At 43.4% G+C, this 17,332-nt stretch overlaps 7 protein-coding genes across 11 annotated transcripts; 4 read left to right on the top strand and 3 right to left on the bottom strand.

Moving 5' to 3' along the window:
* Positions 1 to 41: 41 nt before the first annotated feature.
* On the bottom strand, positions 42 to 9,295 carry RB195_023433 (uncharacterized protein; the record flags this gene model as incomplete). 3 transcript variants are annotated; one of them, XM_064210865.1, is made up of 5 exons in its annotated part: positions 42 to 1,123; positions 1,217 to 1,301; positions 1,359 to 1,482; positions 1,733 to 2,982; positions 9,137 to 9,295. In XM_064210865.1, the coding sequence occupies 5 exons, from the start codon at positions 9,293 to 9,295 to the stop codon at positions 42 to 44; spliced, it is 2,700 nt and encodes an 899-aa protein (XP_064066745.1). The 3 variants fall into 3 exon arrangements, with proteins under 3 accessions (XP_064066745.1, XP_064066746.1, XP_064066747.1); XM_064210866.1 differs by lacking the exon at positions 9,137 to 9,295 and adding an exon at positions 3,338 to 3,445; XM_064210864.1 differs by lacking the exon at positions 9,137 to 9,295 and having other exon boundaries at positions 42 to 1,076; positions 1,185 to 1,301; positions 1,733 to 2,841.
* RB195_023432 (uncharacterized protein) lies at positions 8,957 to 9,355 on the top strand (the record flags this gene model as incomplete). The annotated part of the gene is made up of 2 exons (XM_064210863.1): positions 8,957 to 9,083; positions 9,144 to 9,355. The coding sequence occupies 2 exons, from the start codon at positions 8,957 to 8,959 to the stop codon at positions 9,353 to 9,355; spliced, it is 339 nt and encodes a 112-aa protein (XP_064066744.1).
* A 1,082-nt stretch (positions 9,356 to 10,437) lies between these two features.
* On the bottom strand, positions 10,438 to 11,091 carry RB195_023431 (uncharacterized protein; the record flags this gene model as incomplete). Its single annotated transcript, XM_064210862.1, has 1 exon — positions 10,438 to 11,091. One exon carries the CDS (start codon positions 11,089 to 11,091, stop codon positions 10,438 to 10,440), a length of 654 nt encoding a protein of 217 aa, XP_064066743.1.
* Positions 11,092 to 11,168: 77 nt separating this feature from the next.
* Positions 11,169 to 13,090, top strand: RB195_023429 (uncharacterized protein; the record flags this gene model as incomplete). The annotated part of the gene is made up of 3 exons (XM_064210860.1): positions 11,169 to 11,237; positions 11,448 to 11,536; positions 12,469 to 13,090. 3 exons carry the CDS (start codon positions 11,169 to 11,171, stop codon positions 13,088 to 13,090), a joined length of 780 nt encoding a protein of 259 aa, XP_064066741.1.
* Positions 11,328 to 11,627, bottom strand: RB195_023430 (uncharacterized protein; the record flags this gene model as incomplete). Its single annotated transcript, XM_064210861.1, has 1 exon — positions 11,328 to 11,627. The coding sequence occupies one exon, from the start codon at positions 11,625 to 11,627 to the stop codon at positions 11,328 to 11,330; it is 300 nt and encodes a 99-aa protein (XP_064066742.1).
* A 43-nt stretch (positions 13,091 to 13,133) lies between the features above and the next one.
* RB195_023428 (uncharacterized protein) lies at positions 13,134 to 13,487 on the top strand (the record flags this gene model as incomplete). Its single annotated transcript, XM_064210859.1, has 1 exon — positions 13,134 to 13,487. One exon carries the CDS (start codon positions 13,134 to 13,136, stop codon positions 13,485 to 13,487), a length of 354 nt encoding a protein of 117 aa, XP_064066740.1.
* A 23-nt stretch (positions 13,488 to 13,510) lies between these two features.
* Positions 13,511 to 14,396, top strand: RB195_023427 (uncharacterized protein; the record flags this gene model as incomplete). 3 transcript variants are annotated; one of them, XM_064210857.1, is made up of 3 exons in its annotated part: positions 13,511 to 13,818; positions 13,939 to 14,091; positions 14,249 to 14,396. In XM_064210857.1, the coding sequence occupies 3 exons, from the start codon at positions 13,511 to 13,513 to the stop codon at positions 14,394 to 14,396; spliced, it is 609 nt and encodes a 202-aa protein (XP_064066737.1). The 3 variants fall into 3 exon arrangements, with proteins under 3 accessions (XP_064066737.1, XP_064066739.1, XP_064066738.1); XM_064210856.1 differs by having other exon boundaries at positions 13,544 to 13,818; XM_064210858.1 differs by lacking the exons at positions 13,939 to 14,091; positions 14,249 to 14,396 and having other exon boundaries at positions 13,511 to 13,864.
* Positions 14,397 to 17,332: the final 2,936 nt, after the last annotated feature.

The raw sequence follows: 17,332 nt of genomic DNA, 5'->3' as shown, positions 1-17,332 counted from the left end.
GTGACGTAAACGAGGTCCTTGAGCCGTATCCAGCTGATCTCTCAGCTGGTCCATCCGTGCAGCGAACACGTCATCCCATTTCGTTGGCGGTCCCCTCGAGGGCGTTTAGCATCTCTTGGGATCCGCTCTAGCGTTCTTTTGGTCCATCTATCGTCGATTCTTCTTATGATGTGACCGGCCCATCTATGTTTTGCTTTCGATACATATTCCGCTGGGTCGTGAAGACAGGACATTCCTTTTAAGTCGAAGCTACGAAGACCGGCAAGGTGTTGTGTGCGCCGGTTAAACTTCAGGAGACATCTCTCAGGCGCTCTGTGGGTAGTAAGTAGCTTCCTAGACGTGGCCGCGGTGTCTGCCCACGTCTCCGCTGCGTAACAGAGCGCTGGAAGGACTGTCGAGTCGAACAGATGGGCACGAAGATCTTGGTCCGTCAGTTGGTCCGTAGCTTCCCTGACGGATGCGAATGCTGCCCGTTCTGCTCTCGTTCTTCTATTCAGTTTTTCCTTTAAGTCGTTTTCCATGTTCATAGAACGTCCGAGGTATACGTATGACGGAGTTTCCACGATTTGGGAGCCTTCAAGTTGTACTCCTCCGTCCTCGCAGTAGGCGTTCTTCATGAACTGTGTCTTCTTTCTGTTTATTCGTAGTCCTATTCTCTTCCCTGCTTCGTTCAATTCGTTGAGCATCGTTTCTGCTTCATTGGTACTGCTTGAAAAGAGAACGATGTCGTCCGCGAAACGAAGGTTCGAGAGAAATCTTCCATCAACACGTATGCCCCTTTCTTCCCAGGATAGTGATTTCATTATCCATTGCAATGCAGCCGTGAACAGCTTCGGCGATATAGTATCGCCTCGTCGTACCTCCTTTCCAATGGGTATGGCGAGAGGGTGGTAGAAAAGCTGTATCCTAGTTGTGCGTCGATCGTAGCAATTGGCTAATGTCCTCACATACGACGCGTACACACCTTGATCGATCAGCGCTAACAGCGTTGCTTTCGTTTCTACGCTGTCGAAGGATTTCTTGTAGTCAAGGGGCGGGCGGTATTCCCGGCAAGCTTTTGAGACCCTCGACACGGTCTGGATGTGGTCCAAGCAGCTGAACCCCTGGCGGAATCCAGCTTGTTCTTAAGGCTGGGCTTCATCCAGCGTCCTAGATATGCGCGTGAGGATGATCTTGGTGAATACTTTGTATAACACGCTCAGCAAGCATATCGGACGGTAGTTCCGAAGGTCCTCTCGGTCACTTTTCTTATGGATAAGAACGGTTCGCGATGTCTTCCACTGGTCTGGGATCCTTTCTTTCTGAAGGTAGGATGTCATGTGCGCTGCTAAGATTACATGAAGCGGATGGCCACCAACCCGAAGAAAGTCTGCTGATATAAAATCAGGTCCGGGGGCTGTACCAGGTTTCATGCTCTTGATAGCAACTCGTACTTCCGAAGGAAGAATCCGTGGTGGAGTTTCGCCAGTGGGGATGATTGGGCTTGACACAAGGGTTGATGAACGGAAAAGGTTCGAGTAGAACCTCCGTAATGATTTCCATCTCACAACGAGAAGACGTGCGAGTCCCGTCGTCGCCCAGCAAGGCTACTAGCGGAATATTATATTCGTGGAGATCCCTGCGGCACTTCTTTAGACTCGTTCTTCTTTGTGCTGCTTCTAGAATCTTCTTCTGCCTGTACTTCAAAAGATCCTCCTGCAACGCTTTTCTGCAGCTAGTGTTTGCTACTAACCGCTCAATGTGCGATGCATTCGGATCAAGCCTCAAAGCCCTTCTTCTTTCCAACAATTCCTTGGTGGTCTTCGAAATTCGATCCATGTTTGTCGTGCGCGGCTTCGAGGCACGTTCAGCACAGGCTCGTAATCCTCTGAGCAGCATCTCGTAGTCCACCTTTGGGTCCTCCTCGATATGCCAGTCACCTTGGGACAAGGAGTCCTCGAGTACGCAATCGTCGTAGACGACTTCTTTTCTCCTTCGTTGCAGGTAGCAAATGTTCTTTTCCATCGTGTGGCTAAGTCGTATTTTCGCACGAAGGAGACGGTGATCAGAACCACTACAAAAGGATGGTACTACTGAGACGAGTAGACTCCACCTCCGGTTGGTGAGTATGTGGCCGATCTCCGCACTAGTCGCGCCATTGGGCCATTCCCATGTCCACCGACGATGATCTTTTTTCATGAAAAGAGAGTTCGCATGAAAAAGGCGAGCGGCGGACAACAGCCCGGCAAGGCGATTGCCATTTTCATTCCGGTCCCCTAGTCCAAATCTTCTAATCCTGTATTTCCCTTCTATGGCCTTTCCTAGTTTTGCGTTGAAGTCTCCGACAACGAATTTGTAGAAGGACTTCTCGTTGTGGATCACTTCCTCCAGTTCCTCGTAAAAGGCGTCCATTTCGGAATCACCAACTGCTGATGTTGGTGAGTAGCAGTTTATGATACTGATGGGTTTTTGGCGCAGAGAGCGGAGGTGAAAAATATCCAGATGAGGTGACAGGATCTCGTGATAATCGACAAGATGGACGACAGATGGGTGCACAACAAAACCAGCACCGCCTACATTTCGCGACGGAACCTTCTCTCCACGACTGACGAGTGTACCGTCATTCATCTGTCGTACGTCGCTCCTTCTGCACTTGGTCTCCTGCAGAGCAATCACGTGAAATTTGATACGCTCTGCAGCTCCGAGAAAGGCATGCAGGTCAGCGGCTGTGGACACTGTTCTCGCTTTGTAAGTACACAGTCTCAGACAGTCTCCGTGGCGAGTCATGCGTGGGTCACCTTGGTCCAGAACCAATGACGTCCTGAGCAAACTGAGATTTGATCCCCTCTCACCGGTCGCCATACCGTCCGACGTCTGAGACGGCAGGGCCCAATGTGCAGGGTACTGAGGCAGTGAATATGCTGGGGTGGCAAAGAGACTTTTCCCCAAGCTAAGCAGCCATGCCACGGCGAGCTTAGCTTTCACCACAGGTCGTCGCCCAACCTATATGAATCAAGGAGCCACCTTGCAACATTCTGCCAGAATGGTGGTGAATCTTAGCAGTGGTTTACTCTTAGCTAGGCTTCCGATTCCGAGAAGTCGGAATGTCGAATGTGTCGAACTCCTTCTCAGCTTGGGAGACCCTGCCAGAGGACGAACCTCCGCTGCGCATCGCAGTTCGACACCCTGTGTCACCTCCACGCCACTATGAGGCTTGTGGAGGATTTACAAGCAAGTTGCGTTAATTAGTGACGTTTCCTATTTTTTTCTGTTCATGATTATGCATTATTGCCCCATACACCATAGACACATTGACTGTCTATGGTCCTATGTTTCTGCGTTCTCTGTGCTAACAGACATCCACACTTCCAGGCGGCACATGGCTACATCCTTGTACCTTCGATAGCCTCACTAAGGTATAGAGCCTCTCGACAAAGGCAGCATTTTTCTTAGCGTACTCACGCATCGAATAGTTCAAATTATATAAAATTACGGCAGATTAATCTTTTTGTTCCATATCTTTTCTGTTCGTTTTGTTTTGTTTTTTGTGAATTAGGGGGTGGTCTAGCGCAGTCGGTTGTGGATGCAATATGATCGATCTTAGGCCCCATTTCGTCCTAGTTCCAACCAAGCCTTTCATCCCAGCGGCGTCGATCAATTGGTACCAGAGTTATCTGGGAGGATAAAAACACTGACTCGATACATCGGCCCCTAGTCATTGTACAGCTAAATACGCGTTCGTTAACTTAAAACTATTCTGAATTGGAGTGAACGGGGTGGCGCATCCCAAGCGCATTGATTAACGCCAGGCACTAATGTCTGGCAACGACGTTAATTCCGTTATGTAGCAGATAGTAGCATCACCTGACCATTGCGCTGCGTTTACCTCATCTCCCGCCCATCAGCGTCTTTCATCGTCCAATAAGGTGCGAAACGTGCCTCGCCGGGGCAGGCTATCTCTGCTATTGCCTCTGTAAGGAGCATTAGTCGTTTACATGTAGATATAAATAGAGCGATTGCACACGAAATACCAGAAATAGAAAACTGTCATTAATTGTACGTTTTGAAGGAAATTAGGAAAAGCAGGAAATTCGAACAGTTGTTGCCTGATGGATTCAACTCTGTCCACAACGCACACACAAATCAAGTTCAAAATCTGATCGAAGCGTGAAGTAATGAAAATACTGTCGAATGTACCTTGGTGCAAAGTTGGTTCAAAAAGTTCCGCGCTTGACTGAAGGACTCCCCACATCACTTTAGATTCCGTCAAAGAAGTTCTTCTCCTGTCACTCCTGTTAGTGACATGGCACCACATTTTGGTGTAGTAAAGATGAACGCTTCATAGTTAGATTTTCTTAGAATAGCTTCGTAACTTAACCTCATGAGCCTTAAGGTCGCCTAGGGCATGAAGTGGAGGGCTTCATGCTCACAACTCTCTCTAATTTTCGGTATTTCTGGAAAGGGGACTTCCATTCAATTTTTTTAACTTAAAAAAAACTTCTGTTTTCCTAATATGAAACATTCCTAAAGGAAAAGGATGCTTGCATTATGTAGAGTACTTCCGTTTTCTGCTCTTTTTTGTGATTAGTCACGGTGAACACAGCGTTATTGCAGGGAGATGATGGCAATGGAGGATGTGGATGTGCGCTCCGCTGGAGTGATTCTTTCACCAAGGATTAAGCCTGCAACTGGTTGCTTTAAAAAGTGTAAAGGATAGTTATGGGGAGTACTCTTCACAGTTAGATTGGACAATTTTGACGCTCTTCTTTTATGCTTATTTCGATTGTTTTGTGCGGACATTTTTTTAGACATTTTTTAAATCACATATTACCGTTGGTTCTTGAGATGCGCCGAATACATTAATTTCGCTGATAGTCGCTATGTTCGACGTTCGATAAATCTCGGCATAATAATGATTAATTGTATTTTGTTTTCACTTGAACCGCACACGAGGTTATTAAGATAATTAATCCTGGCTTTCCGCGAGTTCACCCTTTTCGGAGGGAAAGGGCGAAATCAGAATTGCTTTATTCGCGTGAACGTCTTTGGCTTGGCCAAGAAAATCCGGTCAGCTAGATCCTACTTTTTTGTTTCGCGAATAAAATAGTATGCATTTAAACTATTTTCAATTTCCTCTTCTCAGACTGTCAAGAAGGCGAACTTTCCGAAACGTTAGCCAGAAATAGAGGTCATAACAACTTCATGTACAGCTCAAATAAAAAAAAACATATAGTTTTGTTGATGTTTGGCGTAACTACTAGCTATGCGTTGTCATTTCATTGACTACTTCTCCATCATGGCAGTGAATGTAGATTGGATTTATCGAATGGAACATGCTATTCAGACCAGCTCATGGACTAGCCTAATACTATGCACGAATAATACGATCGTTCTGAGACCCGAATAATACGATCGTTCTTGTTCCGGCATTAATAGCGTTAGAAAACACAACCTAGACTTTCACTTATACCTGATAGAAAAATGCTAACGTTTTCCGTACGAAAACATAGCAACACTTCATGAAAGTTGCTCTCACTCCTTTGTAAATGGATCAAAACTTTTGATTTTACTTGATTTCAATTATGCTTTTCCTACTTATCTTCGCGTGTTTGTTTTGCTTGTCTTCTTTTCGATTCTGTTAATTGTTTGGCTTTTTTCGTTGCCTGTACCTTTTTTCAACGATTTTTGACTGTGAGATACTAACAAACATTTTAAGGCAATCGAAAAGTTCGACTTTCAGTGAATCTCGGCATAGTAACATTTCGTGTTGATTTTTAATGAGCTGAAATTGTTGAATAATTTTATTGGCTAACGTTTCGGCGAAAGCGTCTTCTTCTAGGCCCGAAATGGGCGATTCAAATCACAATCTAAACGACTAAATCTCGCCACAACTAAACAGATAAACTCTAAGCCTACTTTTTCGACCACTAACATAGCGACTACACTGAATGCTAACCTTGGATTGGAGAAGCCTACTGGTTGCCGCTGACTGATCGTTCACAAGAGCGACTGTTTTGAATGTCGCACTCAGATCAAAAGAGCCATTCGTGGCGCAAGTGCCCGAGATGATAAAGCGGTTGAGCCGTTTTACCTACATATTCGTCGCCACAGTTCCTGCAAGAAATCAGAGTGATTACACTGGATTTCAAGGCAGTGTCCCGGTCCACCTGTGTTAAAAACTGTAGTTAGTTGAGAAAAAGTCCCCTTTCTTCAATCCTTTGTGAAAAAAACAAGACTTTTTTAAACGTTAAGCTAATACGTGTTTAGATGCCTCGTATTGGTTCTTTCTATGGTTCCTTTTCGTTCCCCTGTTTTTTTCCACAATATCACCATATCGCCTCGATCAGTACAAGAAATATATGGCGTCAGATATGCGCCGCTTCGTTCATCAGACTCAATTATAAAGGCATCACCCCACGAATCTGGGATAGTACGGGTTTGAGCCGGGTAATGCCTATACGGGGTCGTAGATTGTGGGGTGGTTCCGTCCATCTCCCTTCTATTAGTGTCAACGAACGACCTCGGAACACTGTTTCTCACGACGGTTTCTGTTGCAATGCGCAACGTTTGCGCCTCGCCTGCGATTTGTCGAAAACCCATTCGGACGAATCGCAGGCGGGGCAGGGCGCAAACATTGCGCATTGCAACACTCCCTTCAATCTTCCCCACAATCTACGAACCCGTACAAGCATTACCCGCCTGAAACGGATACCACCCCAGATCCGTGGGATCAATTTAATTGTCCAGAAAGACGTTAATCAGTAATTAAAAAAATGATAAAAATCCGTAGATTTGTAGTTCCTTGGGTTGTTCATATACATGCGTATTTCATATACATCCATTTTTGATGTGCGTGCCCAATGGAGGTGATATAACTCATTCTGAATTGACATTTATTTATTTATTTATTTATTTATTACGCTCAATGGCATGCCAAGAGGAGAGGCAAGGATGAATACAAATAAACAATAGAAAATACAGCACAAAGAATAGGATAAAATGAGCAGGAATTAGTCACGTGAACGCTTCCGGCACAAGGACGGTTTAATAATCAAAAACAGAAACACAGCGGGATTTAAGATCCGATCACGTCACACAGCGGGACTTAAGATCCGGCCACGTCACCCAGCGAGATCTCCTTTTAAAAGAAGCTGTAGGTACAGTACTGGCAATTCGGCAAGCGCGTATACTGGCTCACCCCGCTCAACCGGTGAGTAGAAAGGAAGCATTAATATTATAGGTTTGACAAAGAAGTGAAAAAGAAGTGAAAGGGAATACCAACAGTGGAGATCAAAAATTTAAACATAAGGGTATAGGAAGTAACAAACTGGACTGATCTCTGCTAAAATGGTAGAAGAGGATAGAAGAGTAAAAGTATAGTTTAAAAGAAAAACCAATCACGCTGTTAGTTTCATAAATAATTAAACAAATACAACACCGATGGACTAAACAGAAAGACGAAACAAAGGCACTGAACGATTAACATAAAGACGAATTCAAAGGAAAAGCTGAGAAGATCGAAAGTAGGCAGCAGGGGGTCGAACCTAGGATGCTGTGCGGAGTTGTGTGGTTTCTGAGAATGATGAGAAAAATGACCCTCGGGAGAGGTTGGAATAAAGAGGGGAAGTTCAGGGAAATTGAACGTTAAAAAGTTAAACTAGATCAACTTCTCTCAGCCTGCGTTCAAAAATCTTGCTCCTTTCGGCCATAAGCACGTCTAGGGAAAGAAGAAGCCATTTGGTGGTACGAACGGAGAACTGTAAGATAGTTGAGGATATTTTCTGTCAAGGTTATTGTCTCTGTTATTTAATCCAAACTCACCTGTTCTGATACTGCTAAACACACAGTATTTACTGGGTATCAATTCAGTTTCTTTTTGAAGTATCCGGAAGGAAAATACTAGATCAGACACTATTGTCCTATACAACAAAAGTTTCAATGCTTGAGCTTATAATCGAGCAGCGTAATTGGTATGTTTTGGAACAAAGACTCAATTCTAAGGAAAACTAGCCCGGGGAAGGTTTTTTGGAACTCCCAATCCTAGCTATGTATTTTTGGCATAGGGGCTCTAGATCTGATCAATATTCCAAGTGGGTTAGAACAAACTTCTATACAACAACGTAAGGATTTTAGGATCGCTGCAGCGAATATTGCTAATGATTGTGAGTAGAACCGTGAATGCTTTCTTTAAGATATTGTCAATGTGAATGGAAAGCTTCATCGAAGAACTAAACAGTACTATAAGGTTGATCAGTAAGTTCGTAGCGTTTTTACTTTGGATTTTATTCCAGAATTATTTGTGCCCTTTTTGTCAAATTGTATATACTATTCGAAAGAGCTCTTCTGCTCTACAAACTCATTACAATCGCTTTTTCAAAATGGAATATTTAGGAGGCAAAAATCAGCATTTTCGACATCTGCTATTCTTCGCTTTTCATCGAGGCCAAAAAGTTAACGAAGCAGCTCGATACATTTGTAGCACGTATGGAGAGGGTGTCATAAGCTAGTCCGCTGCACGGAAATGGTTTCCAAAATTCAAAAAAAGGGACTTCAATGACGCACCAGCACTGGGAAGGTATAGTGCACTGGGAAATGCTAGGAAAAAACAGTACGGTCAACGAAGAACTTTATATAACCCAGCTACAACGTGTGAATGACTGATTTTTAGTATCTTCTAAGAAAAATTAAAAATTTTTAGTATCGTCTGCATACATTTGCAGTGCTACGTAAAGTGCTTCCCAAGCCGCTCGTTTCCTCCTGCCCAGCTCGGGGGTCAGGTCGTTCTTCATGATTATTTCCCGACCAAGATAAACGTAGCTGGTGCAATCGGATATGTTCGTTCTGTTGAGAGTGAATGGGGCATCCGAGACCCATGCGTTGCGCATGAATATCGTCTTTTGCAGATTCAGCTGAAGACCGATACATCCACATGCTTCGTTGAACTCGGTCAGCATTCGTTACGCTTGGCTGATGCTACATGTTATCAGAAAGACGTCATCAGCAAAGCGTAAATGGTGAGGCTGCCGACCGTCAAACCTTCACTCCCATGTCGTCCCATTCCAGCTTTCGCGTTGCGTTCTTGAGGGTGGCAGTGAATATTTTAGGTGAGATTGTAGCACCCTGTCATGATACCTCGATGTGTTTAGTGATCACCCACCGTACAGATTGGACCTGGCCGACTACCACCTCTTCCGACCGCTTCAGCATCAGAAGCGAAGAACAAGAGAAGCGCTACGATGATCGTGACCACCTCGAAAATGACCTTCGGGCTTTCTTCGCCTCCAGGTCGCCGGAGTTCTACGCTAACGGAATCCATGATCTTGTGAGACCTTGGCAGAAGGTTGTCGATGTTGATGGAGATTATTTCCTCGAATAATAAAATGTTGTTAAAAAGTTGTGTTGTTTTGAAATTTTGCCGTATTTTGGCAGATACTTTCCGAACACCCTAATAGATTTATCACGTTAATGAGATTTTTACAGCAACATTACCAAAATGTAGGCGGTCACAATGCAAGTCATGCATTACACATTATGCACTACTTCGCAAAGAACTTGCACTTACACATACAAAAGAGCAATCTTGAAAAAGAGTGAAAATGAATAAACAAGGGATAAGTGACCTTTCAGCTAGAGGAAAAGCTAGGAAAACCTGAAGGTAACACAAATAGTACCTGAAAATACGTCCTCCGCTCTTATGAGCAGGATCTTGGACGCCAAACCTCATGCAGAGTTTGTGTCTTGGGAAAAGAATAGATAACTGAAACTGCATGAGCAACGGGTGTGTTGAGAGAAATCGCGCGACTTCAGAAATAGTTTGAAACGAAAGGGTTCATGTAGAGTCAGAAATTTTCTGTAAATTTCTTGTGTAAGGAACTATCGTGTGTTGAGTACGGAACGCAATAATATCACTTGATTTTAATGCTAATGAGGACCAAAACATGAGACTCACCAGGTGCTAGAAGTTTTCTATTAGGGCAATGCGTAGCCACAGGGGGTGAAATTGAAATCTCGTTGGAACAGAGTAACTGACATCCATAATAACACGCATGTAATATGTATGCGATAATGATAACATTAATCAGAATCACCTTCTTACTTTCGATCTCCCATAAGTTCCCTTAGTATCTTATCTTGCGGTGAATGCGCCGCATTGTACTGCAGGTAGTGAAGTGCCTTCAGCTTTCGGACGTTGCATTTTATCTCTGCTATAGGCAAGATCATTGTTACGAAACGCTGTTTCGGTGATATTTGCAAAGGAGTTATTTTCTTGCAGGAGGCAAACTGTGTGGAAGTATGGTTCGTTCTTTTCATGACTCACTTTCCATTATGAGAGGAATGATTGGAAAGAGGGTCGGGACATTTGTTCGACTCCAGTGTGCGTCTATGCCTCCGCCGAACGTTCATGATCATTTATGACCGAGTGAGCTGTAACAGATCGGCGGAACTCCATCATCAATCTCAATCAACATCGACAACCTTCTGCCAACGTCTCACAAGACAACGGATTCTTTTGGCGTAGAACTCCGGTGACTTGGAGGCGAAGAAAGCCCGAAGGTCATTTTCGAGGTGGCCACGATCATCGTAGCGTTTCTCTTCCAGATGTTGCTGAAGCGACCGGAAGAGGTGGTAGTCAGCCAAGTCCGGGCTGAACGGCGGGTGTGGTAGAACCTCCCATCCGAGCTTCAGAATTATCTGGGAAGTCTTCTTCGCGATAAGAGGACGTGCGTTATCGCGCAGCAGGCGAACGATGTCGAGCTTCGGGTGCTCCTTGCGGATCAGTCTTTGCAGTTGAGCGCAGTGGACATCGGCAGTAACTGTCTTGTTGTCCGGCAGCAATTCGAAACGGTAGATTCCATTAACTCCACACCAGACGCTCAGCATGACCTTCTTCTCATGGATTTCACCTTTCACGAAAGGATCCGGCATTTCATCGCCAGCGCACCACGCATGTTTGTAGGTGTGGTTGTTTTTTTTTTCACCTCCAGTGACAATGGTGTCCAGCCAATCGACTCTGCGGCTTCTGGAGAGCAGCTGAGTGCAGATGTCCAGGCGTCTTTGGCGGTTGCCGTCGCTCAACGCATGTGGAAGCCACTGACCGAGCTTTTTCACCATTCCAAGAGATAGCAGTCCAGTGCTCACGGTGGACAGCGAACAGCCAAGACTGGCAGCAAAATACCGCACACCTTCATATGGATGCTGCTCCGCCAGATTCTTCAGCGGTCATAGCAATTCCACTTGCGTCGGAATACGCAATCAAGGTATACGCGGCTGTAGCGCCTTGAATAACTCTCCGAGTTACTTTTTTGTGAAAACCGTTCAATTCTCTGACGATGGAGTACCATTGCTGTCTATGTTCCTCGCTCGTCCCAGTCGTTACGCTCTTTCCATAAAAGCTGTAGGAAATGCTTTGCCTTTATCAGGAGTGATACAAACCATCCGAACGGGTTGAATACGGATGCGATTTGTAGTGCGATGCTCCGTTTACTGACGAGTTCGTCGGTGCAGACCTTAATGGACAACGAGAAGTTGTCAGTGGCGGAGTCCCAAGGGATACCCAGTACGTTAGACGATAGATTTGCAGAACGGTCAGATGTTGACACTGCATCCATGATCTCAGAACCATTGAACACAAATGCTCTGAGATTCATTCTTAGGTCGTTAAAGATTGATTTCAGATCTGTGTACTTATTTTTATCCCTTCGATAACCGTTTCTGCTCCCACAAATAGGTTATCCACATACAGATTCGATGAGATTTCTTGAGCGAGCACCCTGTCCTCCGCATGATGGTCTAAGTGGAAGGGAATCGTTGCACTTAGAAGAAACGGTGATGCGTTGATCGGTGGTTCAGTGGTAGAACGGCCGCCCGCCACGCGGGCGGCCTGGGTTCGATTCCCGGCTGATGCACCAGTTGTTCAAGTGGTCAACCGCAAACTTGGGTAATTAAACGGTTTATCTAATTAATGCAACCAACATCACGCTCAAAAGGGAAAAATACAAAGCAAAGAAATAATAAGAAATAAATGCACCGTAAATAAACACATTCATGCACAGAATAAAAATGCAGGAATGCTCAACAAGAGAAATAAGTGATGCAGCATGAAATCGCGCATCTTTTATATACAACGTTTGCTGCCATTCCAATGAAATCTCCGCTCAAATCTACCACAAACAATCTTCCAAGCTATGCTAGTCATTCCCATAACCTTTTCCCATAATAGAAGGAAAACACATTTTAAAAAAACAATACAATACATCACTTTAGATCTGTTAAGTGCTCTAATCCTTTTCTCTCAATCACCACGGTGATAACCTGCCTTTTTTCTTAAACCCTTTCTTCTCTCTATGATACAACATCGATTTCAGCAAAATATGCCAGCGAATTTTTTTCCACACTTCCGTTTGTTGAAATCCACCTCCAACCCTCACAGTTTGCTGTTTTTTTTTGTAACTCTTGCGAAACATTTCCATATTTGAAGTCTCGGACCAGACTGCAAGCAGTAAAAGCGTTACAGTCGTCTTATTCACTATCGGAACGTTTCTGGGAGATTTGGAAGAGCCAATACTCAACAGCTCTTCAAAAACAGCATCAAAGAAACATTGACAACAAACGAGGTAGCGCGAAGGAAGTACGAGAAGGAGCTGTCGTTCTTCTTAGTGACTCCTACCAGAAGAGGAATCACTGGAAACTAGCGCGCATCTCTAAAATTATTTCAAGCAATGATGGAGCAGTGAGGGAAGTGGAAGTCTACTGTAACAGAAAGATACTACGGCATCCTCTCAACCAACTTATCCTTCTGGAACTTGAAGGAAACGACAACGGAACCCAACAGACCAATACAGCAGAAGACCAGCAAGCAACGCCACCACCTGCAACCAGTCGATATGATCTACGTCCAAGGACGACGACAGCCCTCTTTACGAAGGGACAACGCCAAGGACAGAACAGCTTAAGATGTTTTACGACAAGCAGATCTATTACTTGGCCAACGTCCATTTATCTGAAAATGGCATTATCATTGACTGTCATGGTAATTGTTAGCGAAGAACAACCCGGAATGCCAATAACACAAAGCATGTGTCAGACGTGCCCCTACGTTTCCGTCTGCTGAAGAAATTCAGAGCAAGATTCGTAGATTTCTGGGTATCGTTGTCATGCTTGTTAAGTCTAATAATCTCCTTGATACGTTCACTGAGCTTCGTGGGAGTAAGCCGCAACTTTTTGCCAGGAAGGAGGCGATGCTCTACCATTGCCGATTGGAAAAGGTGCATTATGACGCGTCCAATTTGATGGAGAGGATTCGTGGCGCAGCCAAAATGCTATCGATGGCTTACGACTTGTACGGGCTTCTTGTCCTCGCAGACGAAACGCTATCAGGTGAACGAGACGAATTCTACGAGGATTGTGAAGAAGGTGTGATTATTAGCCTCAACTTCACCGCAGACTTCGTTCGCAAGGAAATCGAATTTATCGACGACTTCTGGCGGAAAGTTGGGAGACGAGATTAGGGATGAGGAACTGCAGGAGAAAAATGAGAGCCGAACCGTTCGACCAAGTCAAAGAGATGTTCGCGGAGCTACGTCGGGAATTTAGAGAAAATTACAAGGAACTCCGTGAGCAAATCAAGAACGCGAATGAGAGCATCGAAATGATTAAGTTGTCGATAGAGGAACTGAAAGAGCATACTGAATCGACGACCGATAAGCAGCACGACTCGAAGGACAGAGAGCCAACCAGGCATCTAGGAGATGATCCCATGCTACCGGCTCCAGAACATGGCGAGGAACAACCACATGAGACTGCAGAGCATCAAAGGCCCGAAGAGGATCTCCTGGACTCGTACGAGGAATCAACGAACGAACAACGAAGTCATCCACGATCATGAGGATGCGGATATTCAGAACGAGAGCCACAAAAGCCACGAAAGTCGAGAGAACATTTCAAACGACGAACATCCAGAACGGCTAAAGAGAGTGGAGCTGCAAAGACGAAAGGATGCACTCAAAGCGACTCTTGGAAGCAGAGGAAAAGTGCTCGACAGAAGGATCAGCCATGTCAACTTCATGAGACCGGAGGAACGTTACCTGGTGTGTTCATTCCGCTTGATAAAAGGTCAGCATTATTCCGACAACTGTCAGCTGACAGTGTATGTAAGAAACTGTGTAGAATGGAGAAGGAAACGCATCCGCTGCAAACGGTGCCTGGACAGCTGCCATGACACGGAAAACTGTTGGAATAGGAGCAAGTAGTGCATGTACTGTGAATCTAGGTACCACAATAAGGCTCTGTGCACGCTACCGGAGAGCATCCACGACCAGCGCTGGGAACTGGAGGAAATCGAGAGGGAGTTGGAAACTTTTGCTGAATACTACGGACCACCGACCATAGGTGCGGCGGAGTACCACCGTGGTGATTGAGAGAAAAGAATTAGAGCACTTAACAGATCTAAAGTGATGTATTGTGTTGTTTTTTTTATGTGTTTTCCTTCTATTGTGGGAAAAGGTTATGGGAATGACTAGCATAGCTTGGAAGATTGTTTGTGGTAGATTTGAGCGGAGATTTCATTAGAATGGCAACAAACAGTGTATATAAAAGATGCGCGATTTCATGCAGCATCACTTATTTCTCTTGTTGAGCATTCCTGCATTTTTTTCTGTGCATTATTGTGCTTATTTATGGTGCATTTATTTCTTATTATTTCTTTGCTTTATATTTTTCTCGGTTTAGCGTATTGTTGGTTGCATTAAATAGATAAACCGTTTAATTACTCAAGTTTGAGGTTGACCACTCGAACACAAGTTTCTGAACTGGAACATTCAGCATAGACCGCTGAAACCTACTCAACAATTCGAGGAAAGTGAAGTAGAGTAAAGTTGTACAATTGATCTAGTAGAGGTTGGTCGTATCGTATTTACTGTTTCTTGCCCAAGTTCATTTGGTATTGAATTAATAGAAGCGTCGCGAATTTCAATTTTTCCATGTTTTATGGAAGGTAGATTTTTTGAAGTGAGTCCATTTTTGATGGGGTACGGGGCAGGAGGTCCGCTAAAAACAGCTGGCCGCTTCTAACCTCCATTCAGTGCCGCGCACTTCCGCGTAATCACGGCTGCCGCTCCTCCAGCTAGACATCCTCCACGACCGCCTGAGATCATCTAGACCTCGCCCCCTATTGCTCTCTTATCAACGCTGCGCGCGAAGCACGCTCTGCAACGAAGCAGTAGATACTGCAGAAAAGATTTAAAGATATATCCGAGAAATATCATAGAGCACCAAACAGTCAAAGATTTAATGATTGATAAGAGTGCGTGACTTACATTGACAGCCAATTAAGCAACTTCACACAAATAAAGATTATCTCAAAAAGATGCTGCAGTGAAAAGAATAACATATATTTTCAAACATCTCATAATTTAATACATTTCATGCCCTACTTCTTTTATATAAACTAGCAGCACATAAGTATGTGTTTGTCACGATGTCATTCAACAAACTCACGTTCAACTTTCAGCTGTAGCAACAATACGTACAGCAACCTTATGTTCTTATTACTTTATATACATTATTTAAACTCCTTTCTACATTTTACCTTTTCAAAATTGTATATATAATGTTTATGTAGAGTGCATGTCAAATATTTTAATACTACCTTGTACGTTTTATACAACAAAACTTTGTAAGGTTCTTTAACTTCTTTCGACAGCGTTTTATGGCTTCTTTTCTATCTATTCTCTACATAAAATCAAATAAAATCAAAATGATAGGTTAGGCGTATTAGTGGCGAGCATAACCTTTGTATCTTTGAGATGTACCTTCAGGTACAATGCATGTCTGCGAGGCATTATTTGTGCCTCGTTAGGCATTGGATGGCAATTTTACCCATTTATATAAGCAAAAAGAAATTACTAGAAAGCGAAAAAAAGTTAAGAAATATAGCATCACAGCGATCAGCGGGACATTTTCTGAAACGTCTCCTGCATTCCCGAAGATGGATGACTGGTTTCCATCTAACAAGTCAAAACTGGATAATTTCATTTTTACTCGCATTTCTAAATTGCATATCATCTACACATACCCCTTTCATTTATATTAATTTACAAATATAATTTATCTAGAGTTCCAAACAACATCTAATACTAGGCACCTTCCTTTTCGTTTGATTCTAAAAGCGCATCGTAATAACTGCGAGCGCAGCGAAAAAACACATCATAAGGGCACCAGATGCGACGAATTAGGCGGTGAAAGTGGTGTAGGGCGTTAACAAGACGTAGCACAACATGAGCAACTAGGCTATTGTAGCGATTATGGCATTGACACACAAAGCAATTAACGACGCACATTAGCGTCCTGGATACGCGGCGGCACATCATACGATTACCTCTCAACCGTTGCCCTTTTTGATGAGGTATACGCCTGTAGATAACCAAAAAGTATGTTAATATGAATATGAGAAACGTGCGTATAACCAGAGGAGGATTTGAAATGATTAGTATTATCATTGTAAATTCTATGATGTAGGTGTCCAAAATGCCCTCTTAGGCTAGATGTGATTAAATCTCTTGTTCCAGGTTGCGCAAAGTAGATACATTTTTCTATGCGTACCTGGGTGAAGAGGTAACAAATACCGCTAATGGCATGGTCTGAATATATGAATATATTTGAACTGGTTCACACTTGGATATGATCAACACATCTGCCTGAAGTCCGAAGATATCATTTCCATTTTACAGAGCATGGGCTGCACTAGTGGGTTTTATCCGGGCAATGCTTTTAATTGTTTGAACCTTGAGTTTGTTTACAGAGCATATTCGATCAAAAAGGAATGATTTATGATTTCTTGAAGTTTTACTTTTAAAAATTGCATTTTGGTATTTGATTTGAAATGTCTTTGATCTTGACGTTGTCCATGTGCTAATGAATAATCATTATTTCAGAGAGTAAAATCTGGTTCAGTGTTTAACGCCATATATTGTGCACCAGCAGATCAATCGTTGGTAAGAATTATGTGAAGAACTTAATATTTGTAGTTGAAAAGAACACTAAAACACTAATAATACTAATGCTTAACCAGAATATAATAATAGTTGTTTATATATTAGCAGAGCGGAATTCGTCTAGGAAATGGTTTTTCTGAGAAAGACACAGCATTTATTAATTCAGAAATTTTGTTCATAAGAAGATGTGTTCTTTATTAGAGTGTTCGTTTTCGAAATTACTTGTGAAATTTCAAGTTTTTTAACATTGCCTTGATATATTGTGTTGAAAAGATGAAGTATTCTTTATACATTAAAATATCTTTTGTTTACTTCAACTTTATTTGGGCACATAGGAAAAATTGTTCGAAAATTGAAGCTAC

The sequence above is a fragment of the Necator americanus genome, chromosome X (assembly GCF_031761385.1).
Source record: "Necator americanus strain Aroian chromosome X, whole genome shotgun sequence".
Lineage (NCBI taxonomy): Eukaryota > Metazoa > Nematoda > Chromadorea > Rhabditida > Ancylostomatidae > Necator > Necator americanus.
The sequence above is the reverse complement of the archived record's forward strand: the minus strand, read 5'-3'. Positions and strand labels throughout refer to the sequence as shown.